Genomic DNA, 26,741 nt, shown 5'->3' with positions numbered 1-26,741 from the left:
CTACTAGCGGCAAACGCTAAAACACTGGTGTGGGGAGACGTCAGCAGGCGGTGCTGAAGCTCATCAGCTTGGGGGACAGACAGCACAGTGCCTCCGAGGTCAGGGATGCCATCCTGGCTGAGATGGCATTTTTTTTTCCCTGCTACACCTGGGGCCTGGCATTTTTACGCCTGTGATAATGGCTGGAACCTGGTAGCGGCTCTGGAGCTTGCCAGCCTCCAACACGTTCCATGTTTGGCCCACGTCTAACCTAGTGGTGCAAAGTTTTTTAAAAACATACCCAAATGTACCGAAGCTACTGTTGAAAATGCGGCGCTTGTGCGCCCACTTTTGCAAGTGCACAGGAGTCGCTGCTAGCCTAAAAACACTCTAGCAAGGCCTACATCTGTCCAAACACAGGCTGTTGTCCGTCATTCACACACGCTGAAACCCTACAATACCATATCTTGAGCAGGGTGTGTGAGCTGCACAGACCTTTGATGGAGTTCCATCTACAAAACCCAAGGGTTCCTCAAAGTCAGCAACCAAAGTTTCTGCACCATGAGTTTCCAGGGGTGGCAGAGTTATGGCTAGGGGAAGAGGCATGGATAGGGATGATGTCTAGGGGCAAAAGCAGTGTGGATGTGGAGGCAAGCTAAGCAGGAAAAACTGGGGGTACAAGCTAAGGCATGGACTGGGGTGATGTCTAGGGGCAAAAGCAGTGTGGATGTGGAGGCAAGCTAAGCAGGAAAAACTGGGGATACAAGCTAAGGCATGGACTGGGGTGATGTCTAGGGGCAAAAGCAGTGTGGATGTGGAGGCAAGCTAAGCAGGAAAAACTGGGGGTACAAGCTAAGGCATGGACTGGGGTGATGTCTAGGGGCAAAAGCAGTGTGGATTTGGAGGCAAGCAAAGCAGGGAAAATGGTGGCTAGAGGCAAAGGGATGTCCATAGGCAGCAAGGGCAAAGATGCAAAACTCTCCCGTTTCAAGAATTTTCCTGACTTGTTTCCCCACAAAACATTCCTGGGAGGAGGGCTGAAACACCACCCTCCTCCTCCTCCGCCGTTAGATTGACCCCAGCTACGAGCTGAAAACGCTGCAACACTGGTGTGGGGAGACGTCAGCAGGCTGGGCTGAAGCTCATCAGCTTGGGAGACGGACAGCACACTGCCTCTGAGGTCAGGGATGCCATCCTGGATGAGATGGCAATTTGTTTATCCCCGCTGCCCCTGGGGCCAGGTTTTTTAGCTTGTTGGAGGGCTCTGGAGCTTGCCAGCCTCCAACACGTTCCATGCCTGGCCCACATGTTCAATGTAGTGGTGCAATGATTTTTAAAAACATACCCCAAATTAGCTGAGCTAAGGGTGAAAGTGCGGCACTTGGACACCCACTTTCCCAAGTCTACAGTACCTGGAGCTAGCCGCAATACACTCCAGCAAGGCCTACATCTGCCTGAAGCACCTACTGTTGTGCGAGGTCACCACACGCTCTAACCCTAGATACCGTATGTTCAGCAGGGTGTGTGAGCAGCAGAGACCTTTGATGGAGTACCAGCTACAAAACCCAAGGGTTCCTCAGAGTCAGCTCCCTCACTTTCTGCACCATGAGTTTCCATGGGTGGCAGACTTATGGCTAGAGGCACAGGCATGGATAGGGGTGATGTGTAGGGGCAAAAGCAGTGTGGATGTGGAGGCAAGCTAAGCAGCAAAAACTGGGGGTACAAGCAGCCGGTGACATCATCACTGACAAGCACAGCTGTCTGTCAGCTGACAGGCTGACTTTCACCAAAATGAACAGACAATGGATAGACTCATCATATACATGTCAGTTACATGACAAATTTAGTGCAATTTGCAAGTCCAAGATGGTTTGGAGATCTGCGGAGAGGAATCTCACCACCTCTTGCGGGTGCCATCATTTGGAAGGCAAGCCCTGGGCTCAGTGGGTGAGAGCAAGCGCAGGATAATCGTCGTTTGGCCTGGCGGCCACTGCCTCTTCCACTGTTGACAGGGCTGGCGCTGCAGTCCAGACCAGGAGCCAGGACACCTCCACATCTGCCTCTGACACTTTGGGGAGTTCACCCTTATCCTCACCTTTTCCTGCCATTTCTCCTTTTGCCCGCGCCATCATGCGCCTCTTCCCAGCAACTCCCCATCTCCCAAGCCTTTCATTTCATGCTAAAGTACAGCGCAACCCACCCACATGCCCAAGGCTTCAACGGCCTCATCTCAAGAAATCTGGCCCAGGAGATGTTGGAATCCCGGCTGGGGGACACTCTGCCCTTTTTGGGCAGAGTGTCTACTGCGCCACCGCACTGTGCCGTCCACACCAGCACTTTCCCCCAAACATGAGGCGGTCCCTAAATTCAGCGCTTAGCCCTAAAGTTCCATGTGACCAGTTACGAATGGACAAGTGCATGCGGACAGGGACGCTACCTTTCAATTTGGGCACAGTGGTTGAATGTAGTTGAGGCGTGGACCGGGTCGCAAAATGTGGTGGCCTGACTTGTCTCCCCACACAACATTCCTGGGAGGAGGGCTGAAACACCACCCTCCTCCGCTGTTAAATTGACCCCAGCTACGAGCTGGAAACGCTGCAACACTGGTGTGGGGAGACGTCAGCGGGCCGTGCTGAAGCTCATCAGCTTGGGGGCCAGACAGCACACTGCCTACAAAGTGAGTCATGCCATCCTCGATGAGACGGCAATGTGGTTTTTGCCACTGCACCTGGGCCCAGGCATGTTGTCATGTGTGATAATGGCCGTAACCTGGGATTGGCTCTGTAGCTTGGCAGCCTGCAACATATTCCATGCCTGGGCCACGTTTTTAACTCATTGCTGCTAATCTTTTGAAAAAGGTACCCCAATGTTCCTGAGCTACTGGTGAAAGTGTGGCGCTTGTGCGGATAGTTTTTAAAGTGTATAGTTGCCGCTGCTAGCCTCTATGCACTCCTACAACGCCTGTACCTGCTGGAACAACGGCTGTTGTGCGACGTCTCCACACTGCTGGCACTAAACATATCATGTGTTGAGCAGAGTGTGTGAGCAGCACAGACCTTTGATGTAGTTCCAACTCCAAAACCCTCGGGTTCGTCAAAGTCAACTCCCTCAGTTGCTCAACCATGAGTGGCCATGGGTGGCAGACTTATGTGAAATCCCATCCCATCCATTGCACTGGACACGAAACATTAGCATGCGCTCAGCACAACTTCGGATATGGCAGATGCGTTAAGCAGGGTGCAGGGTACAACACAGACCAGGCCCGAGCACCAGGAACAGGTGTTAGAAATACTGCAGCATCTGCCATTTCCTTCCAATTTTGGGGTTTTGGACCCGCCACCGACTTGTCTGGACCTAAGTGGGGATCATGAGACACAGTTGCCATCAAGGCAAGCTGTGGTCATGTGCGGTTTGCAGTAAGGGGGCAGTGCGCAATTGGAAGAGGAGTTGGTGGATGACGAGGCCACCGACCCCACATGGACAGGGGTGATGTCTAGGGGCTAAAGCAGTGTAGATGTAGAGGGAAGCTAAATCAACAAAAAACCTGGGTAGAAGCAAAGGCATAAACTGGGGTGATGTTTAGGGGTGAAAGCAGAGTAGATGTGGAGGGAAGCTAAGCAGCAAAAACAGTGGGTAGAAGCAAAGGCATGCAAAACTCTACCCTGTTGGAAGACTTATTCCTAGGTCTGGAACACGTTAATGGCCCCCCTGGACAAATTACTGCCACTCAGGGGCCTAGTGTCACCAGGAGGGACAAGTATAGGCGCATGTTGTGGGAATACCTGGCCGACACCAGCTCTGTCCTCTCCGATCCCTCTGTGCTCTACAGCCTAAACTTATTTTCTCATCTTTTTTTCTGAACTGCACATCTCTTGCCTGCTTCCTTTGGGATCTTAGAAATGGTGGTCCACTTCCACAGATGGTAACTTCAATAGACAGTGTAACGGGAGTAGCTGAGGGATCGCTGTCTTAACCACTTTTTGGCACAAAATTAACTTCCAAAGCCAAATATGGTGCAAGTATATGATGCAAGGACACCTACACACCTATCTCTGACACATTGGGGAGTTCACCCTCATGCGCCCTTTTGGCCTGCACCATCATGCGCCTCTTCCCAGCCACTCCACATTTCCCAAGCTTTTCATTGCAGGCAGAAGTACAATACAACCCACCCCCATGCCCAAGCCTGTAACAGCCTCATCGATAAACTGCTGGCCCTGGAGATGTTGGTGTTTGTTTATGCTTCTGGAGACCCAGGCCTTCCGTCAGCAGATGGCAGCTGGGGCACCTCCCTATGCTGGGCCTAGCCGTTACTACTTCTCTTGGTGTGCTGTCTCTGCCTTGCGCCTGCATGTGTCCCATAACATCAGTCGGGCCCAGAGCTCTGCGCTTTGCTGCAAGGTCCACTTGACCACCGACACATGGACAAGCGCCTGTGGTCAGGGATGCTGCAGTGCTTATCTTTAATGACAGGCAGGGTGAATGTGGTGGAGTCTGTTCCCCGGGTGCAAACTGGGGTGGCCTATCTCCTCTCCCAGGCCAAAATTCATGGCAGGAGTAGACTGAAACCCTACGAAGCTGCAACCTCCACCCCAGCTACTAGCGGAAAACACTGTAACACTGGCATGGGGAGATGTCAGTAGGCCGTGCTGAAACTGATCAGCTTGGGGGACAGACAGCACAGTGCCTCCGAGGTCAGGGATGCCATCCTGGCTGAGATGGCATTTTTTTTTCCCTGCTACACCTGGGGCCTGGCATTTTTGCGCCTGTGATAATGGCTGGAACCTGGTAGCAGATCTGGAGCTTGCCAGACTCAAACACGGTCCACGCATGGCCCACGTTTTCCAACTTGTTGGTGCCATGTTTCTTTGAAACCTACACCATTGTGCCTGATATACAGGTCAAAGTGGGGCCATTTTCGTAAGTGAGAACTAGCCTCTGCTAGGCAGAAAACATTCAGAGCACACTCCTCTCATCTTCGCACCGTTGGCTGGCGGAGGAAGACGAGGGGGTTGGAGTGGCATCTGATGTCCCTATCCCACACGAGGCTAGAGGGTGCACTTCAGTGCATCCCATTGCTTCACCACAAATGGTGTGAAGGGGAGTGGAAAATGGAGGAAATGGAGAGTGACCCTTACAGTTGGGGCCAGCAAAGGCATGCCAAGTAACACACTGGCACACATGGCTGACTTCATCTTGGGTTGCTTTTCAACACATATTTCACATCATGAAGAACAAATAATACTGGATTTTTTCAAGCCTCGAACCCCGGTCTAGGTCTAATGTCTGTTCCTTTCTTATATTAGGGGAGAGGGAAAAAAAATTACTTCAGTGATACATTTAGCGTACATAGACTGACTATTAATGTGTATCCCACTTAGTGTTGTTAGGGTTACACACCGTCACAACCTGGCTAAAGCTTCTATAGCTGTTAATAAAGTCAACATAACTTTACGGTATCCAAAAAGACAGCTGGTACCGACAGAGAGCAAGACAAATGTCACCCAAAGCTGTGAGCTCTGAACACCCACAGTGACTTTGGCGTCATCATCATTATAAGGGAGTGGGTGGTAATAAATAACTTGGCAGTGCCTAAAACCCAAAAAGCTTATACAACTATATTTACATTAAGATACACAAATGAAACTTTTCAGTAGCATGTCATGAGACAAGCTGATAAGCTCTTCCTTTGTGCAATGCTATTTGAAAGTTAAACGCTGCCTTTATTTTAATTCTGGAGAAGGTGCAGACATTAGATTTAGAACATGTTGTCTTCATTGTCCAAATCCTCTATATAGGTAACGCGTTTTTCGGGCCGAGCTGTCTGGGAACGAGCTGGTGCAGCACTGACAACCTGGGTGAATATGGCAAGAGCCTGAGATGTAGGGTGAATGAATCCCCAAATTATTTGTGGAATTCCCAGTGAGACAATGGCACTGTATACCAGTATTAAAAATTGTGGGTGCACATAACCCCCATATATTCTTTGAATTCCCAGTCAGACAATGGCACTGTATACCAGTATTAAAAATTGTGGGTGCACATAACCCCCATATATTCTTTGAATTCCCAGTGAGACAAAGGAACTGTATAGCAGTATTAAAAATTGTGGGTGCACGTAACCCCCATATATTCTTTGAATTCCCAGTCAAACAATGGCACTGTATACCAGTATTAAAAATTGTGGGTGCACATAACCCCCATATATTCTTTGAATTCCCAGTCAGACAATGGCACTGTATACCAGTATTAAAAATTGTGGGTGCATGTAACCCCCATATATTCTTTGAATTCCCAGTCAGACAATGGCACTGTATACCAGTATTAAAAATTGTGGGTGCACATAACCCCCATATATTCTTTGAATTCCCAGTCAGACAATGGCACTGTACACCAGTATTAAAAATTGTGGGTGCACATAACCCCCATATATTCTTTGAATTCCCAGTGAGACAAAGGAACTGTATAGCAGTATTAAAAATTGTGGGTGCACGTAACCCCCATATATTCTTTGAATTCCCAGTCAAACAATGGCACTGTATACCAGTATTAAAAATTGTGGGTGCACATAACCCCCATATATTCTTTGAATTCCCAGTCAGACAATGGCACTGTATACCAGTATTAAAAATTGTGGGTGCACATAACCCCCATATATTCTTTGAATTCCCAGTCAGACAAAGGAACTGTATAGCAGTATTAAAAATTGTGGGTGCACGTAACCCCCATATATTCTTTGAATTCCCAGTCAAACAATGGCACTGTATACCAGTATTAAAAATTGTGGGTGCACATAACCCCCATATATTCTTTGAATTCCCAGTCAGACAATGGCACTGTATACCAGTATTAAAAATTGTGGGTGCACATAACCCCCATATATTCTTTGAATTCCCAGTGAGACAAAGGAACTGTATAGCAGTATTAAAAATTGTGGGTGCACGTAACCCCCATATATTCTTTGAATTCCCAGTCAAACAATGGCACTGTATACCAGTATTAAAAATTGTGGGTGCACATAACCCCCATATATTCTTTGAATTCCCAGTCAGACAATGGCACTGTATACCAGTATTAAAAATTGTGGGTGCACATAACCCCCATATATTCTTTGAATTCCCAGTCAGACAAAGGAACTGTATAGCAGTATTAAAAATTGTGGGTGCACGTAACCCCCATATATTCTTTGAATTCCCAGTCAAACAATGGCACTGTATACCAGTATTAAAAATTGTGGGTGCACATAACCCCCATATATTCTTTGAATTCCCAGTCAGACAATGGCACTGTATACCAGTATTAAAAATTGTGGGTGCACGTAACCCCCATATATTCTTTGAATTCCCAGTCAGACAATGGCACTGTATACCAGTATTAAAAATTGTGGGTGCACATAACCCCCATATATTCTTTGAATTCCCAGTCAGACAATGGCACTGTATACCAGTATTAAAAATTGTGGGTGCACATAACCCCCATATATTCTTTGAATTCCCAGTCAGACAATGGCACTGTATACCAGTATTAAAAATTGTGGGTTCACGTAACCCCCATATATTCTTTGAATTCCCAGTCAGACAATGGCACTGTATACCAGTATTAAAAATTGTGGGTGCACATAACCCCCATATATTCTTTGAATTCCCAGTCAGACAATGGCACTGTATACCAGTATTAAAAATTGTGGGTGCACATAACCCCCATATATTCTTTGAATTCCCAGTGAGACAATGGAACTGTATAGCAGTAGCAAAAATTGTGGGTGCACGTCACCCCAATATATTCTTTGAATTCCCAGTTAGACAATGGCACTGTATACCAGTAGTAAAAATTGTGGGTGCACATAACCCCCATATATTCTTTGAATTCCCAGTCAGACAATGGCACTGTATACCAGTATTAAAAATTGTGGGTGCACATAACCCCCATATATTCTTTGAATTCCCAGTCAGACAATGGCACTGTATACCAGTATTAAAAATTGTGGGTGCACATAACCCCCATATATTCTTTGAATTCCCAGTGAGACAAAGGAACTGTATAGCAGTATTAAAAATTGTGGGTGCACGTAACCCCCATATATTCTTTGAATTCCCAGTCAGACAATGGCACTGTATACCAGTATTAAAAATTGTGGGTGCACATAACCCCCATATATTCTTTGAATTCCCAGTCAGACAATGGCACTGTATACCAGTATTAAAAATTGTGGGTGCACATAACCCCCATATATTCTTTGAATTCCCAGTGAGACAAAGGAACTGTATAGCAGTATTAAAAATTGTGGGTGCACGTAACCCCCATATATTCTTTGAATTCCCAGTCAAACAATGGCACTGTATACCAGTATTAAAAATTGTGGGTGCACATAACCCCCATATATTCTTTGAATTCCCAGTGAGACAAAGGAACTGTATAGCAGTATTAAAAATTGTGGGTGCACGTAACCCCCATATATTCTTTGAATTCCCAGTCAAACAATGGCACTGTATACCAGTATTAAAAATTGTGGGTGCACATAACCCCCATATATTCTTTGAATTCCCAGTGAGACAAAGGAACTGTATAGCAGTATTAAAAATTGTGGGTGCACGTAACCCCCATATATTCTTTGAATTCCCAGTCAAACAATGGCACTGTATACCAGTATTAAAAATTGTGGGTGCACATAACCCCCATATATTCTTTGAATTCCCAGTCAGACAATGGCACTGTATACCAGTATTAAAAATTGTGGGTGCACATAACCCCCATATATTCTTTGAATTCCCAGTCAGACAATGGCACTATATACCAGTATTAAAAATTGTGGGTGCACATAACCCCCATATATTCTTTGAATTCCCAGTCAGACAATGGCACTGTATACCAGTATTAAAAATTGTGGGTGCACATAACCCCCATATATTCTTTGAATTCCCAGTGAGACAATGGAACTGTATAGCAGTAGCAAAAATTGTGGGTGCACGTCACCCCAATATATTCTTTGAATTCCCAGTCAGACAATGGCACTGTATACCAGTATTAAAAATTGTGGGTGCACATAACCCCCATATATTCTTTGAATTCCCAGTCAGACAATGGCACTGTATACCAGTATTAAAAATTGTGGGTGCACGTAACCCCCATATATTCTTTGAATTCCCAGTCAGACAATGGCACTATATACCAGTATTAAAAATTGTGGGTGCACATAACCCCCATATATTCTTTGAATTCCCAGTCAGACAATGGCACTGTATAGCAGTATTAAAAATTGTGGGTGCACATAACCCCCATATATTCTTTGAATTCCCAGTGAGACAATGGCACTGTATACCAGTAGCAAAAATTGTGGGTGTATATAGCCCCAATTCTATTGCTAGGGGACTTGCAGGGTATTTCTGAGGTGAAGGTGGGGGGGCACACCATTGGAACGGGGATTTGGGGTGTATATATGGGGTATACGGGAATACACTGTCAGTGTGTTCCATTCAGGATCCTGGGAAAGCTGGGTTGCGGCGATTGAGCCCGTCAGTGCCACGTTACACTGACAAGCTTCTCCCTGGAATTGAAGTTATATGTAAGCCCAATATATTCTTTGAATTCCCAGTGAGACAATGGCACTATATGGCAGTAGCAAAAATAGTGGGTGTATATAGCCCCAATTCTATTGCTAGGGGACTTGCAGGGTATTTCTGGGGTGAAGGTGGGGGGGCACACCGTTGGAACGGGTATCGGGGGTATATATCGGGTATACGGGAATACACTGACAGTGTATTCCATTCAGGATCCTGGGAAAGCTGGGTTGCGGCGATTGAGCCCGTCAGTGCCACGTTACACTGACAAGCTTCTCCCTGGAATTTAGCTCTTATAAGAGCTGTTGGTTGTCTTCTCCTTCCTATCCTAGCCTGTCCCTGCCTACCCAGAATCTAACCCCTAGCTAACTGGACGGAAACCTCCGTCCTCGGTGAATTGCAAGCTCAGAATGACGCGAAGCTGGGCGGCGCTGTTCTTTTAAATTAGAGGTCACATGTTTTCGGCAGCCAATGGGTTTTGCCTACTTTTTTCAACGTCACCGATGTCGTAGTTCCTGTCCCACCTACCCTGCGCTGTTATTGGAGCAAAAAAGGCGCCAGGGAAGGTGGGAGGGGAATCGAGTAATGGCGCACTTTACCACGCGGTGTTCGATTCGATTCGAACATGCCGAACAGCCTAATATCCGATCGAACATGAGTTCGATAGAACACTGTTCGCTCATCTCTATTTACTATATATGCATCTTAGTGAAAGAATAAATAGTTGAAAAAAATTGTCAACAGTATAGGAAATTATTGTGTATATTTGTGTGTATAATATCAGTGTATTATTGTTCTCTTTGCTTATATGTGCCGTTACTTTTAAGCTAACTTGTCTGGAAACTTCAGCTCATGGAAATGTCAGAGACAAAACCAAAAATAATGAGATTATAATTATAGGGAGTGTTTCAGTGATACTTCTGTCACAGACCTGTGTGTACAGCTCTACATGGAGATCTGTGGTGACTTCACAATGAAACATATAGACCTGACAAACCACCAGTAAAAATAAATCCTAAAATGTGAAGATTATCATGAATATAGCATATTACAAATTGTCATTTTACTATTGAAAGTGAAGCTTTGGTTTGCAGGAACCTTAAGTGTTATTTTTGGCATTTTTGTAAAATAATTCTGTATTACTGGAAGTGTCTCCATTTACCAGCATTTGCTGCTTTACTGCTGAGAAATCCATCATATTCCCTGTAATACTGAATCGTACATTCCCTAATATAAGGAGGCATCACACCACTAAAGACAGCCAAGGACAATTCAGGCTTATGGTAAGGATTTCCAGTACGTCCTGTTCTTCTGGTGGCAAGACTGACTCCACATTTATGTATTAATATACTGAATCATGTATGTGTTATCATAGTAAATACAGCCATCAATAATGTGTCTGGGGTCAAATCACAATGGACCAAATTTTGCAGTTTCTTGCATACATGTTAATGGTGACTGTGTAATTTATCTTTTACTACAGTACATCCAGGTAACACCACCACACATTGATTAAATAATACTACCCTATAATGTATAAATAAGTCTGTCATACAGTGCAAATAATACAGTAGCGTCAGATTAAGTTGAAATAATACCATATTGTGTGCATTTAATACAGCGCATGTTACCGTCACATTAAAATTGCAAAGACCCATTCATTCATCACTGTCACTTTGATTGTAGGTTTTGAGTTTATGGCTCAAGTATATATTGTTGGCACATCATTCTGGCGCCTTATAGCATATTTATCCTTTAGCGATCTAATATATTTCAGCCTTAAAGGGATTCTACCACTAAATAGCTATTTTTTTCTGCTTTAGACGTCGGAATAGCCTTTAGAAAGGCTATACGTCTCTTACCTTTAGTCGTGGTCTCCGCGGCGCCGTTCCTTAGAAATCCCGTTTTTTACCGGTATACTAATGAGTTCTCTTGCAGCAATGGGGGCGGGCCCCAGCGCTCAAACTGCGATGGAGGCGTCCCCACTGCTGCCCGAGAACTCTCTCCAGCGACGCCTCCTTTTTCAGCTGCATCCTCCCCTTCTCTGTTGTCTTCCTTCTGCGTCAGCTCCGACGCCTGCACAGTCGGCTCTGCCAGCGAGACACTAGTAGAACCGACTGCGCATGCCGGCGGCCATATTTTCGAGGCCGCAATTGCGCGCACGCGCAGTATGCTCCTCGAAGTCTTTGCCGAGCTGCACATGCTCAGTAAGGTCTGTACAGACCTCTGACGCGCGAATGAAATCATCCAGGCTTTGGAGGGTCTGTACAGACCTTACTGAGCATGCACAGTATGCTCTGTTTGGCGAAGACTTTGAGAGTACTCAGGCAGCAGTGGGGACGCCCCATCACCGTTTGGGGATTGGGGCCCGCCCCCATTGTTGCGAGAGAACTCATTAGCATACCGGTAATAAGCGGGATTTCTAAGGAGCTGCGCCGCAGAGACCACGTCTAAAGGTAAGAGATTAATAGCCTTTCTAAAGGCTATTCCGACGTCTAAAGCAGAAAAAATAGCTATTTAGTGATAGAATCCCTTTAAATAAGTAACTTTTTAGCTCTCTTTTCATTCCAGGATTCATAACTTTTTCATTTTGATTTTAATTAAGTTGTGCTTTTTCGGTACATATAATATACTGAATAAATTTATTTTTCGATGTACTACATGGAAAAAACAGCAATTGGGCTGGAAGTGATATCATAAAGAAAAGTTCATGGTACTCTTGGAGTCATCTAAAATCACAGTGACAGGAGAATGAGAAATCATTCTCTTCTCCCTGCACACTGTCATCTGAACGTATTCCCCTGAATAGAAAGCTGTGAATATATAGAGCTCCCACTTCAACCAGTGATAACTCAGCATCTAATGGGGATACAGGCATGATCTTCATCTTACTTTTTAAAGCCAAAACAAGACCAAAAGCTGTAGCCAGTGCTACTCTGGAGCCAGGGCTGTTTTAGTAATTGTTGCCTCTGCAGTCTCACTGCCTGTATTTTGCATGCTAAACTGTTAAATGCTTTGCTCAAAGCTTGGGAAGGAGATGAGTAAGACTGTTAAGGGATTAATATTATTTATATAGTACCAATGTTTTCTGCAGTGCAGCACAGAGACTGTCAGTCTTCTTCTTTGGTACCTGTCCCCATGGGGACTTGAAATCTGAATTCTAAATGAACCGTTTAGTACAGTATATTTTTGGGGTATGGCAGGAAGCTGGAGTACCCAGAGGAAACTCACTGAATTCATGGGCTAGGAGTCCTAGAATTTTGCAAAAGTTTGGTAAAAAGTTAGTTAACTAATAGGTTGTATAAATATAGACTAGACAGTTTGAAAAAGCAGCATATTATGCCATGTACCAGCCATTGTAATAGACAATTTTGTCTTGTATAGTTTGCTGTTTCAATTGTATTATAGAAAAAAATAATTTTTTAGGAGTCGTCAGTTTTTAATGGCTAACTAAAAATGATGACATATTGCAAGCTTTCGGGACTACTAAAAAGGTCCCTTCATCAGGCTGGTATATCACAATATCTGAAGGCAAGCACATTTATACAGGAATAGAGTGTTAGATGCACAATTGATGGAAAGCAGTACATGCATATAAACAGTTAAAAAAACATATACCGTATATACTTGAGTATAAGCCGAGGCCCCTAATTGTACCACAAAAAACTGGGAAAACTTATTGACTCGAGTATAAGTCGGGGGGGGGGGGGTTGGGGGAAACAGCAGCTACTGGAAAATGACAAAAATTAAAATGGTTGGAGTTTCTGGGTATAGTAGGTGCTGGGGAAGGGGAGGGGGTGTTTTGGTGTCTGTCTGCCCCTTCCCTGAGCTTGAGGACTGTTTCCCCCCCACACACACACACTTGGAATTCAGCCTGGCTGAATATAGGGTATCTGTTGTGCTCCTATTAACCCCTTCCCGACGGAACAGGAGCACTGCAGATACCTTATATTCAGTAGACCGGGCACTGTCAGACACAGGGATACCTAATGTGTATGTGTTTTCACAGTAATTTTCTACTTTTATGTGTATTCTAGGGAAAGGAGTGATTTAGAACTTTTATTTACTTTATTTTTTATATATTTTTTAAAGCTTCTTTTTTTTCACTATTTTATGGGAGATTCTATACATTACTATTGTGGCTGGTCATAGAACCGTCCTCCCCCCCCCAAAAAAAAAAAAAAAAAAAAAAAAAATTGTTTTGCTTGACTCGAATATAAGCCGAGGAGGGCTTTTTCAGCACAAAAACTGTGCTGAAAAATTTGGCTTATACTCGAGTATATACGGTATATCAGTTCACAAGAAGTTTCTCTGAGTTTATGGTTCCTTTGAACAGTCACATGGTGTCTAGTTGTTGTAAATCGACATGAAACCCTGTGACTGGTTTAACCCCTTTGCAGTGTGTTAAAGGTCATCATGAGTTTATACTCCCATATCCTTCTATGTTTTCTCCTTATGCTCAATTGTATTAGTACAAGTGACTAGAGATGAGCGAACACTGTTTGGAACAGCCGTTCCGAACAGCACACTCCCATAGAAATGAATGGAAGTGGCTGGCATGTGGGGGGTTAAGCGACTGGCCGCCGGCAAAACATACGTGCCAGGTGCTTCCATTAATTTCTATGGGAGTGTGCTGTTCGGATCGGCTGATCCGAACAGTGTTCGCTCATCTCTACAAGTGACCCAATGTAGACTGATTCTACGAGGTCGCAGACCATGTGAGGACATAAGTTAGTGCCGTACTAGTAAATTGTTGCTTGTATCATGACTCGTGAGCACTTTGCTGGGAAATACAGTGCATCCACCACTAGCATTTTATACTACTAAAACCATAAAAATCTATTCAAAACCGGAGAGATTTTTTTGCCATCACAAATCAAAAAAGATTGACTTGTAAGAATTCAACGACTATTTTGTGAGTGTCCATCAAGCATCCATTAGGTAGAGTTTACAAGCTTTGTTTCCTCAATGTCACATCGTGTCCCCTTGAGCATCTTCTTTTGGCAGCTTTAAAAGCAGAGATGAAATTAATGGGGCCTGAAATCTGAGGTGTTAAATTGGGGCTGTTAGTCAGGCTCCTTAAGCAGGAGGCTAAAAGAAGGAATGCAGTCTCCTGGGTATCTGCAGCAAAACAATTCTCTCCGTATGTTGTTTTCTTATATAGTGAATATTAAATTATTTGTCTGTAAAATTGTAGTTTCTTTGTGTGCTATAGCCGCTGCTGGACTAAGGCACTATGTAAGAACCAACTTGAAAGTAAAATATGTGCAGGTACCAGCCAGTTTATATTTCTGTTGCTTTTGCTTGGACATATAGGAGAGACTTTACTTTTCTAAAATTTGTGTACCATACAAAAATTATGAATATTATTTCTACTTTGTTTCCAGATAATGTTTAAGACCACATGATCAAACGTTATAGGGTACAGTATAGACCAAATGTTTGGACACACCTTCTCTTTCAAAGAGTTTTCTGTATTTTCATGACTATGAAGATTGTAGATTCACACTGAAGGCATCAAAACTATGAATTAACACATGTGAAATTATATACTTAACAAAAAGGTGTGAAACAACTGAAAATATGTCTTATATTCTAGGTTCTTCACAGTAGCCACCTTTTGCTGTGATTACTGCTGTGTACACTCTTGGCATTCTCTTGATGAACTTCAAGAGGTAGTCACCAGAAATGGACTTCCAACAGTATTGAAGGAGTTCCCAGAGATGCTTAGCATGTGTTGGCCCTTTTGCCTTTACTCTGCGGTCCAGCTCACCCCAAACCATCTTGATTGGGTTCAGGTCTGATGACTGTGGAGGCCAGGTCATCTGGTGTAGCACCCTATCACTCTCCTTCTTGGTCAAATAGCCCTTACACAGCCTGGAGGTGTGCTTGGGGTCATTGTCCTGTTGAAAAATAAATGATGGTCCAACGAAATGCAAGCCGGATGGAATAGCATGCCGCTGCAAGATGCTGTGGTAGCCATGCTGGTTCAGTATGCCTTCAATTTTGAATAAATCCCCAACAGAGTCACCAGCACCCCCACACCATCACACCTCCTCCTCCATGCTTCACGGTGGGTACCAGGCATGTAGAGTCCATCCGTTCACCTCTTCTGCTTCGCACACAGACATGGTAGTTGGAACCAAAGATCTCAAATTTGGACTCATCAGACCAAAGCACAGATTTCCACTGGTCTAATGTCCATTCCTTGTGTTCTTTAGCCCAAACAAGTCTCTTCTCCTTGTTGCCTGTCCGTAGCAGTGGTTTTCTAGCAGCTATTTTACCATGAAGGCCTGCTGCACAAAGTCTCCTACAGTTGTTGTAGAGATGTGTCTTCTGCTAGAACTCTGTGTGGCATTGACCTGGTCTCTAATCTGAGCTGCTGTTAACCTGCGATTTCTGAGGCTGGTGACTCGGATGAACTTATCCTCCGCAGCAGAGGTGACTCTTGGTCTTCCATTGCTGGAGCGGTCCTCATGTGAGCCAGTTTCTTTGTAGCACTTGATGGTTTTTGCAACTGCACTTGGGGACACTTTCAAAGTTTTCCCAATTATTCAGACTGATTGACATTCATTTCTTAAAGTAATGATGTCCACTCGCTATTCTTTACTTAGCTGATTTTTTTCTTGCCATAATACAAATTCTAACAGTCTATTCAGTAGGACTATCAGCTGAGTATCCATCTGACTTCTGCACAACACAACTAATGGTCCCAACCCCATTTATAAGGCAATAAATCCCACTTATTAAACCTGAAACCTGTGAAGTGAAAACCATTTCCGGTGACTACCTCTTGAAGCTCATCAAGAGAATGCCAAGAGTGTGCAAAGTATTAATCAAAGCAAAAGCTGGCTACTTTGAAGAAGATAGAATATAAGACATATTTTCAGTTGTTTACACTTTTTTGTTAAAGGGGCTCTATCACTGGGAAAAGTCATTTTTAACTAATCACATCCTTGCATAGGCTTTAGAAATGCTATTCCACACCTACCTTTAGTATGTAGATTGCTTCAGTGGTTTCTGACTAAGTCCGTTTTTATTCTTATGCTAATGAGCTTTCAGCCAGTACAGGAAGTTCCCAGCAGCCTCCTCTCTCCTATTATCTCCTATGTGTGTGAGGCAAACAGGAAGCTGAGTCATCAGCAGCAGCAGCAGCCTCCCATAGGAAACAACAGGAGAGGAGTGCATGATGTATCGTGCAACAGTCTAATTAGCATATGAATAAAAACGGACTTATTCAGAAACCGCTGAGGCAATTTACATACTAAATGTAGGTGTGGAATAGACTTTCTAAAGGCTATGCAAGGATGTGATTAGTTAAAAATGATTTTCCTAGTGATCGAGCCCCTTTAAGTATATAATTCCACATGAGTTAATTCATAGTTTTGATGCCTTCAGTGTGAATCTACAATTTCCATAGTCATGAAAACACAGAAAACTTTCTGAATGAGAAGGTGTGTCCAAACTTTTGATCTGTACTGTGTATGGCATATATGAGTTTTTCCTTAGGTTTACCACAGTGCACAAAATAAATTATTAAAGGGATTCTACCATTAAAATCACATTTCTTGTCGATAACACGTAGGAATAGCCTTAAGAAAGGCTATTCTTCTCCTACCTTTAGATGTCTTCTCCGCGCCGCCGATTGGTAGAAATCACGGTTTTCATCTGTATGCAAATGAGTTCTCTCGTAGCACTGGGGGCGGGCCCCAGAACTCAAACAGCACTAGCGGGTGTCCCCAATGCTGCAAAAGAAATCTCCAGCGCCGCCTCTATCTTCTTCAGGAATGGCCTTTCTGCGCCTCTCCGGAGCTGGCTTCAAACTTCTAGGCCTCAGGCAGAGCCGACTGCGCATGCCCGCAGCCACAAGAAAAATGGCCACTTACACAGTGAGTAAGCAGCCATTTTCTTGTGGCCTGTGGACATGCACAGTCATCTCTGCCTGAGGTCCGAGACCTAGAAGTTTGACTGCCAGTGCCGGAAGAAGACACGTGAAGAGGCCATTCCTGAAGAAGATGGAGGTGGCGCTGGAGATTTCTCTTGCAGCATTGGAGACACCCCCAGTGCTGTTTGCGTGCTGGGGCCCACCCCCAGTGCTGCAAGACAACTCATCTGCATACAGAAGAAAACCTGGATTTCTACCGAAAGCACGGAGAAGACATCTAAAGGTAGGAGAAGAATAGCCTTTCTTAAAGCTATTCCTAGGTGTGATCAACAAAAAAATGTGATTTTTTTAGAATCCCTTTAAATGGCAAATATAACTACATCTGTACATGAGGAGCGGTCTGCAAAAATTTTCACATGAGCTAAATGAAACAACTTAACCCTATATTGTGCTGTAAGGGCAACATTTTTTTAAGTTGTATTTTTATCTCTCCAGATTTTGCAACTTCAAACCATCTTCAGTAACTGTATCAATATAATAGCACATATTTGTAAAAGCAGAAAACGACATTGATTTCAATAGGGTACCTGCATTTCAGCTCTAATTTAGTAGCCTTTTGCTACATGTTTGTACCCTAGAGATGTTAATAAAAATCTTTCATGCTTGAATTCATAAGGCAGGAGAAGTCAAGCAAGAGTTTGTCATATCTAATTTGTCCTTGACCATCTGAAACTAATTTCTCCCAGTACACCATTGATCTTGACGCTGACCTACAACATTCTGCATTTTAGTTCCCTCTCCACTGCTCCTGTGTAATGGCATTGCTGCACTGCCAAGCCTGTATATTCCTCACTGCAGGGAGATCGCTTCCTAAAACATTTCACAGGCAGTGTATTTCTTTTCAAGCTCCCTGTATCTGAAATACTGCATATGTAGTAAAGTAAGATAACACTTTATTTTTACTTTTATTTACTTTACTTGTCTTTTATTTCTGGGAAAAGTGAAGTGATAACAATTACAGTTCCATGAGATATAATCATACATCTGTCCAAGAGAGAATCTACAGTGCGGTAGCGGAGTGGCATCTCCTGTGGTAGCTGTAATGGGCACTACCTTGCCAAAAGCAGAAGTTGGGAATGGATTTAGAACAATGTTTAAAGGGATCCTATCATTAGAAAATGTCGTTTTGACGTGATGGCACATTGGAATAGCCTTTAGACAGGCTATTCTACTCCTACCTCTCATCCTCTTATGCACCCCACCGTTTCTGTAAAAAAGCGTTAATTCTGATATGCAAATTATGCTCAGAGAGCACAGGGGGTGTTCCCCTTGTGCCCCGAGCTCACCAGTGTCATCCACGGCTCGCCGCCCCTTAATGCCTCCTGTTCACTGCTCCCTGCATCTTCTCCTCATCTTCAGCCTTGCAACTCAGCCCCAGCATAAGTACTTGCTCTGTTGCTCTTTGAACTCCCATGTAAGTGAATGGAGTATGTTGGAAATAGTAGTATCACAGCAGCTTTTATAGGCAGTCGATGTTAAATTTTTCTTTGGAGATGCTTAAGGCTGAGTTCACCTGGGGTATTTTGGTCAGGATTTTGAGGCGGTATCTGCCTCAATGGGGGCCAGTCGTTTCTTTTTTCCGGGAGCCGTTTGTTCCGGCTCCTGGAAAAAAAGAATGGACATGCTCATTCTTCAGGTAGATTGTGCCTTGCGAATCCGCCTGCAGACACTCCCATTCATTTGGGCCTAATCCGGATCGCAGTGCCGCCACTGGATGCCAGTGTACTGCACCAGCATCCAGTACGGCTGCCCGTATTTTGGACCGGAACCTGAGGCGGCCTCTGCATCAAATTCCGATCCAAAATACATTGTCTGAATTCAGCCTAAGGGGAATTTAACATGCCTGGTTTTTCTTAAAAGTAAAGCTGTGATCTCACGGTTTCGATTTTTTATTCAGTGACCTATCACCCATGTTAAAAACACAATACGTTATATGTTTTTAGTGATAATGAATAGTCATTTGAGCCTTGCAATACAGCCGTTGTTTTCTTGCGATCCACATGATTTTGGGATCATTCAGTGAACACAATAGTATATAATTTCCGATGTACTGTGTGTCTGCTGACAGGTTTTTCTAGAATGCCTCCTTTTCAGTAGTCTTTCATTATGTAGCAATTAACATTTCCTAAAAATATTAAAATATCTTACCTATAAAGTACTGACGATAACCTCTCCTTTCTTGTGTATTGTTTGTAATCTGTATAAAAATAATATAAATAGCCCTTAATAGCCTTGTTTCTATATTGTTTTGTGCAGTTGATCTTTAGATGTCCATGTAGAGTAATATAATCTTCCTCTGATGTTTTAGTTGTATTTATGTGTTATTGGGTTAAATGGGGTAAGACACATTAAAGATGAATAGAATCAAAGGTGTGTTAGATTGTCAAGTGCTTGCTAATGTTTTCCTAGTGCTCAAGCAGTAATACAAGGCCTTCAGATTGCAAGCCATACTGATCTGACTTGCTTTCACATCCAGTCTATCATCTCTCAGGATAGTTTGTTGTGTAGCATTGGATCAGGGCTCTATGGCCTTACTAGGGGATATTATTTGGAGGGCTATCCAGTCAACTATTCTGTTCTAATATCAGTCCAGGCTGGCTGTTGTATAGAAGTGGCCTCTAGACTAAAAGAAAAGTGTCTCAAATGTTATTATTGGAAAGTAGCAAGTTAATATCTAGATGTCATTGTAGGCCCACATAGTGTCAGAACCAAGAATTAAGGTCATGTTTAAAGGCGTTTTCCATTTTGAATATCACATTACAGTAGGGGTGAGCGATCGGGAAAGATTGAGTCCCGATCCGCGATTGAGCAAATTTCACGATCGGGATCAGGATCAGCTGGAAAATGATTGAAAATCGGATTTTGAAATCTCAAGATCGGCTCAACTCTACTGTATATATAATATACAATTAGGGTTGAGCGATCGGGATCAGGAAAGATCGTATCTTGATCAGCGATCGAGCAAATTTCACGATCAGGATTGGCTGGAAGATTTTAAAATCGATCCTGAAATTTCAAGATCGGCTTAAATGGGTATTCCCATGTCCCTTGCTCACCAGTCTTCGCTGCTGCAAAGACTTCTTTCTTCCTGGTTTTCAATGTCAATTGGTGGGCAGGGTTTCATATGCAAAGCCATACTGTCCGAATACCTCCAGTTTAGCTCCGCCTCCAAATTAGCATGTAGCTCCGCCCGCCACATAGCGTGATCCTATGGGACGACTGAAGGGCCTGTGATGTCATCAAAGGTCCTATAACACTTGGATCTAGCTTATTCTATATAGAGTTGGCTAAATCCTAGTGGGCTAAGGGACCAGGTCCTTTAGCCCACTAGGATTTAGTCTGTTTTATATAAGAAAGCAGTACTCATTTCCCCCCTCCTTTATCTGAGAGCAGGAAGCTAGGTCACATGTGTGGTGTAGACACAGGAACAGCTACAGACACAGGCTCACTCCCATGCACTTAGCCCTTCCTTCTCCCCCCTAAGAGCAGACAGCTACATTACTTGACATTTGAGCAGATAATCCCAAGGGCCATAGACATGAAGTGTCAACAATGAAGTGAATAAATTAAGATAGAGGACAAACAAAGCAGTTTTGCTGAAGGAGTGTATTTAGGAAAAGTCTCAAATCCACATTAACAAGCAGTATAGATAGGATCCTTGTGATGGGACAACCCCTTTAACCCTACATTACAGGCAAAAAATTTAACCAAAAACGTGTAGAAGTTTTTGACCTGTAATGTTCAGTAGCAGACGATTTCTGCCATAGCTTTCTTTGCTTATTGAGCAGATTGTGACTAAGCATTCAACTGGAGGAGATTTTCCAGGCTAAGTATATACAAACTCTGTTTCTGTACATTTATTATGGCCATTTGACACTCTTTAGTCTAACTTGACAAAGCAGTATGGCTTAGCAGGAACAGGACATGGTTTAACAGGAGGACATGGTTTAACAGGATGACGTGAACCAATGTATGACAAGATTTTCCACCAAAGAAAGCCAAACATACATGTCTAAAGATGCCTCCGTTTTATCTTATACAGTTGGCCATTTTGAGAAATTTGGCACATTTTTAGACTGCTATGTCTAAAACCTGTTAATACTATCTCAATATTAGGTGAAGTAAATCTGCTCCGCTATGTGTACAGTATGTAAATAATTTAATTTTTTTCTACATTTTTTTGCAGTAAACTTTAATCATTTTGAAATTCTAAGAGCTATTGGGAAAGGCAGCTTTGGAAAGGTGAGTTTTACTAATGTCTAACATATCTTGTTACAGTTTACATGCAGTAATACACTTCTATTTCAGGTCAATAATCCTGTCCGGGTATATGGTTGTTGTAGATAACCCATTCTCTATTACCCAGAGAGCCACTGTCAAAAGCCGCCCATATAGCATTGCAATGACCATATATTGCATAGTCACCCATCGATTGTCCAATCCTACTAATATGATAAATGTGAAAGTTTGTGTGTTTGGATGTTTGTTCCTCAATCACGCAAAAACGGCTGAACCGATTTGAATGAAATTCGGCACATAGATAGATTGTAACCTTGATTAACACATAGGCTCCTTTTTATCCCGGTAAATGACATGGCTTCACGACTGTTATGAATGTATTTTCATATACTATATTACACTACTCTTATCTCAGCTTCTGAGAAAGCCAAGGCTCTTATCTCTCTATGTAAACACATGCTAACCCTCAGTGTTCATGTATTTGCATATTATCTGATCTGGTCCAGGCACTGCTCAAAAACTGACATGGGCAAACACCTTCAATCCAAATTGGCAGTTTGCCAATTTTCAACATGCCTGGAAAAAGAAAATTTAATTTGTCTCAAACAACAACAGCTATGAAGGAAGCCAGAAGTCACAGAGTCCTCCTGAAGAGGAGCTGAGGGGGATCATGAGCGGCAACAACACACTCATTATATGTTGTCCCAGCGCACTGCTGAGATACTGGAACACTCACGGACACAGCACGAGGAATGAGATTAGCAGCAGGCCAGCTTCACAGCTGCCGAAACGCTGCAGCAGGCGGATCATCAACACCAACAGCACGATCATCATATGACATTCCAGCGAGGTGCTGAGATGCCGGAACAATCACAGGCACAGTGCAAGAAACAAGTTCAGCGGCAGGCCAGCTTGAGAGCTGACAAAACGGATCATCAATGCCAACAACACGCTCATTATATGGCGTCCCAGCGAGCTGCTGACTTACCAGAACATTCACGGGTACAGCATGAGGAACGAGTTCAGCAGCAGGCCAGCTTGACAGCTGTCGAAACAACGGAGCAGGTGGATCATCAACGCCAGCAACACGCTGATTATATGGTGTCCCAGCAAGCTGCTGAGATGCCGGAACAATCACAGGCACAGTGTGAGGAACAAGGTCAGCAGCAGGACAGCTGTCTTTTCTTGATCCTCGCAGTCATTTTTGAATTAACCCAGTTTTATTCATATGCAAATAAATCTTCAGGGAGCACAAGGGGCGTTATCCCTGTGCTCCAAGCACCCCTGCATCATCAATCGCCTCCTTCCCTCACCGCCCTCCTTCTACACCTCTTTACTGTTTACAGAGCAGCTAGTCATGTACAATGCAAATAAAATCAAATCTCATACATGAGCTTCTTTGGACGCAATGAAGAGGTGTAGAAGGAGGGATTGTCTTTCAAAAAGGGGGCCGTAAGAAACAGAGGCAGCTGAAGACGCAAGAGTGCTCACGGAACAGGGATAACGCCCCTGATGCTCTGCGAGGATCAAGAAAAGACAGGTATGCCTAGAATAGCCCTTCTAAAGGCTATATAAAGATATGATTATTTAAAAACTGAGCTAGGGAATGATATACTCCCTTTAATCTAACCTTTTTAGTGTTAAAGCGGTTGGTCACTTTCATTAAACCTGAAGCACTATGGTGCAAACGGCACATAATGGCGCCTACTAATACTAATTCCTGTTGGAGCCTCTTGGGGCTCCTACTGTAGATACAGATGTAATGCTGTTTACTCTTGGCTGTGTAGTAATATTGAAGCAGCATCCAGGCATGGCTGCTGAAGAAGAGTTATGGGACCCAACTTGCCCATCACCAGCTCCTTAGACTAACACTGCAGATGCCTAAAGAATCTAACTCATGTGTATCCATTCTATGGAGGTCTATAATGGATGCCATATAGTGCCATCTGTTACCAATAGGTTATTATAGCCTCCGTTAAATGGCATATCTTTTTAAGCGGGCATTCCATGATGGAAAAGCTAAGTCTACTGTTATTTTCCATTACTATTTCATTTTTGCTATATACTTATATGTTCCATCTAGATGGAGGTCAAAAGGACACTCTTTTGTCCTCCCTTTGAAAATAGAGACACGTTTAGCTCCATGTTAGGAACTTTCTCAGCATAGATGCCATATGGAAACAAAAAACAAGAGTTAAACATGTCCATGTTTGGTGATCATGGAAGAGAATTTTACAGTAGCGATCAGTAAGGTGATCTGACGCTGGGTTCACACCGGCATCCGGTGCTGGCAGAAGACGGAAACCTGTCCGTGTGCAGCCATGCGTGTCGGTGAGCGTTTTGTGCTCTCTGCGGCCAAACCGTTTTTTTTAAACCGGACACAAAGTCCTGCATGTCCGACTTTGTGTCCGGTTAAAAAAAAATGTTTTTGCCGCGGAGAGCACAAAACGCTCACCGGCACTCATAATATACATAATTAATCACAACCTGAGCACTTGAGGCCTATTGAATATGCTTCGGTGTCTTGCCAGATTGCTAAAATTGGTGTATAAAGACTCTGAGGGTAAGTTCACATGGAGTTTTTTTGGATCGGAACCTGAGGTAGAGGCTGTCATAGGTTCCGATCCAAAAAACGGGTCACCGCGACTGAAAGCCAGTGCACTGCACAGGCATCCAGCCGCGCATTCTGTTCTGGATTAGGTCCAATGAATGGGCCTAGTCCGGAGGTTGGAGTTTCTTCAGATCGAATTGCAAGGCGACTCAGCTCCAAGAATGAGCATCTCGCTTCTTTTTCCAGGAGCCAGAAGAAACAGAAAAAAGCTCCTGAGCGTTCCCATTGATTTCAATGGGAGCCGTCTTTTTGGTCAGGGTTTTGAGGCGATTACGGCCTCAAAACCCTGACCAAAAAACTCTGTGTGAACTTACCCTAAGGGTGCATGCACACTACGTAACGCCGGGCGTGTATCAGAGCCGTACACGCCGGCGTTACAGCAGGGCTGCCGAACACTTCCCATTCACTTCAATGGGAGCGCTCGTAAACGCCGCTGTTACGAGCGCTCCCATTGAAGTGAATGGGAAGTGTTCGGCAGTCTACTGTAATGCCAGCGTGTACGGCTCTCATACACGCCCGGCGTTACTCAGTGTGCATGCACCCTAAGAGGTCATAATTTTTTTGTAAGAGGGGAACTTTTTATATTTTATTACTTCGTTTTTTTTAAATCTTTTAGTGATTTTATTTTTACGTATGACAGTATTTATTTATTTTTTTAATTAATCAGTTAAATTATTTTTTACTATGGGACCTTGGGTTAACAGTAAATGTAAGATCACTGTATGTGATCCCTGATAATAGAGCTCTAATGGTAACACCCCATTACCTCTGTTACGAGTAATCTGTATTCCCAGAAAGGCAGAAAAGTTTGTGTCTTCCGTGCATGTCTCTATACTGCCTCAGCTCTGGGAATCCCTATGATGTCATGGTTTTCCCTATAAACTAGCCAATTGCGGAAACACAGATCTCAACATGACTGATGTACAGTATTTAGTCCCCTCACATAACAAGATCATGTAAATTAATGGGTAGCAAGCACGAGGACCTTATTCCATTAATTTGTGTTGTTGTGAAGGGGTTAACTTAGAAACCTTGTGCCATGTCTTAAGTATTTCTGTAATCTTTGCAGATCAGTAACCTTCTGCAGTCTTTTTTAACAGGTCTGCATTGTTCAGAAAAATGATACAAAGAAAATGTATGCGATGAAATACATGAACAAACAGAAATGTGTTGAGCGCAATGAAGTGAGGAATGTGTTTAAAGAACTGCAGATCATGCAAGGTCTGGAGCATCCATTTCTAGTCAACCTCTGGTGAGTAATGTATTACTGTAGGTTCCTGGTCTGTGCCAGTGTCCCCCATGAAATATATTTTACTGAATCCTTGAACAAAGTGTTAACTAATGTGAGGATGTTACTGCGAACTTCATGAGAACTGTAGACCTTTCATTTATAACAGTGTATTAATGGACTGCTCACATGGGATGCAAGAGCTGAAAGACAGACCATCAGATGACAATGTCAATTGATCCTTAAAAGGGTTGTGCATGATGGTCTGTCTTTCAGCTCTAGCCTATCAGGTGACAATGTCAACTGATCCTTAAAGGGGTTGTGCATGGTAGGCTACAGCTGAAAGACCATCATGTGACAATGTCAATTAATCCTTAAAGGGGTTGTGCTTGATTAAAAAAATGGCTTATTTCTTCTTATCGGGAAGTGACATCATGTCCGATCATCACATAGCCATGCTGCAGCTCAGTCCTATGTATTCTGATCTGTGTACTTAACTGTAATACATAGTAACATAGTATAGTTGAGAAAAGACATATCTCCATCAACTTTAACAAGGGGATGGCAAAGGACATGACATTCTCTAAATAGTCATCTAAGCCACTATATTCCATTATAGCCTAACCTATATAGAGCTCTAGAATGCACATAATCCTGCTGCTAAGAGAAGCTGTGAAAATGGGGAGTATGGGAAAAATATGCAAATATGTTTCCCAAGATGTAAATAGGGAAACAGTGCCTCTGTTTGCTGCCATCTAGGGGTAGCTCCCTTGAACATCATGTCCGAGTTTCCAACAAGACTTTACTTTTATGATGCTGGATTTTGCCAAGTCGGTATCCCAGCTGTGGACAGCGCTGTTTCGATCTGGTTGGATCTCTTCAGCACAGCATAGGGAGAACTGACTTGGCAGAGGTGTGAGACTTTTAGACCAGGTTCCAGGAATAATGTCTCTCCCTAAGGAGAGATCACCTTCTCAGGCATATGGAGTCTTACAAAAAGTCATTTTAGCTCCACTGGGAGGATTATGGGAAAAATATGCAAATCTGTTTCCCAAGATGTAAATAGGGAAACAGCGCCTCTGTTTTCTGCCCTCTAGGGGTAGCTCCCTTGAACATCATGCCAGACTTTCCAACAAGCCTTTACTGCTATGATGCGGGATTTTGCCAAGTCAGACTCCATAC

General features: G+C 43.5%; 1 protein-coding gene across 1 annotated transcript in view; it reads left to right on the top strand.

The window, feature by feature from the left end:
• Positions 1 to 26,741, top strand: part of STK32A (serine/threonine kinase 32A) — a 151,471-nt gene that overhangs the window by 25,020 nt on the left and 99,710 nt on the right. The window contains exons 3-4 of the mRNA XM_075274726.1: positions 21,668 to 21,723; positions 25,432 to 25,583. Coding sequence (XP_075130827.1) covers positions 21,668 to 21,723; positions 25,432 to 25,583 — 208 coding nt within the window. The remainder of the gene's footprint in view (positions 1 to 21,667; positions 21,724 to 25,431; positions 25,584 to 26,741) is intronic.

The sequence above is a fragment of the Leptodactylus fuscus genome, chromosome 5 (assembly GCF_031893055.1).
Source record: "Leptodactylus fuscus isolate aLepFus1 chromosome 5, aLepFus1.hap2, whole genome shotgun sequence".
NCBI classification, from domain to species: domain Eukaryota; kingdom Metazoa; phylum Chordata; class Amphibia; order Anura; family Leptodactylidae; genus Leptodactylus; species Leptodactylus fuscus.
The sequence above is the reverse complement of the archived record's forward strand: the minus strand, read 5'-3'. Positions and strand labels throughout refer to the sequence as shown.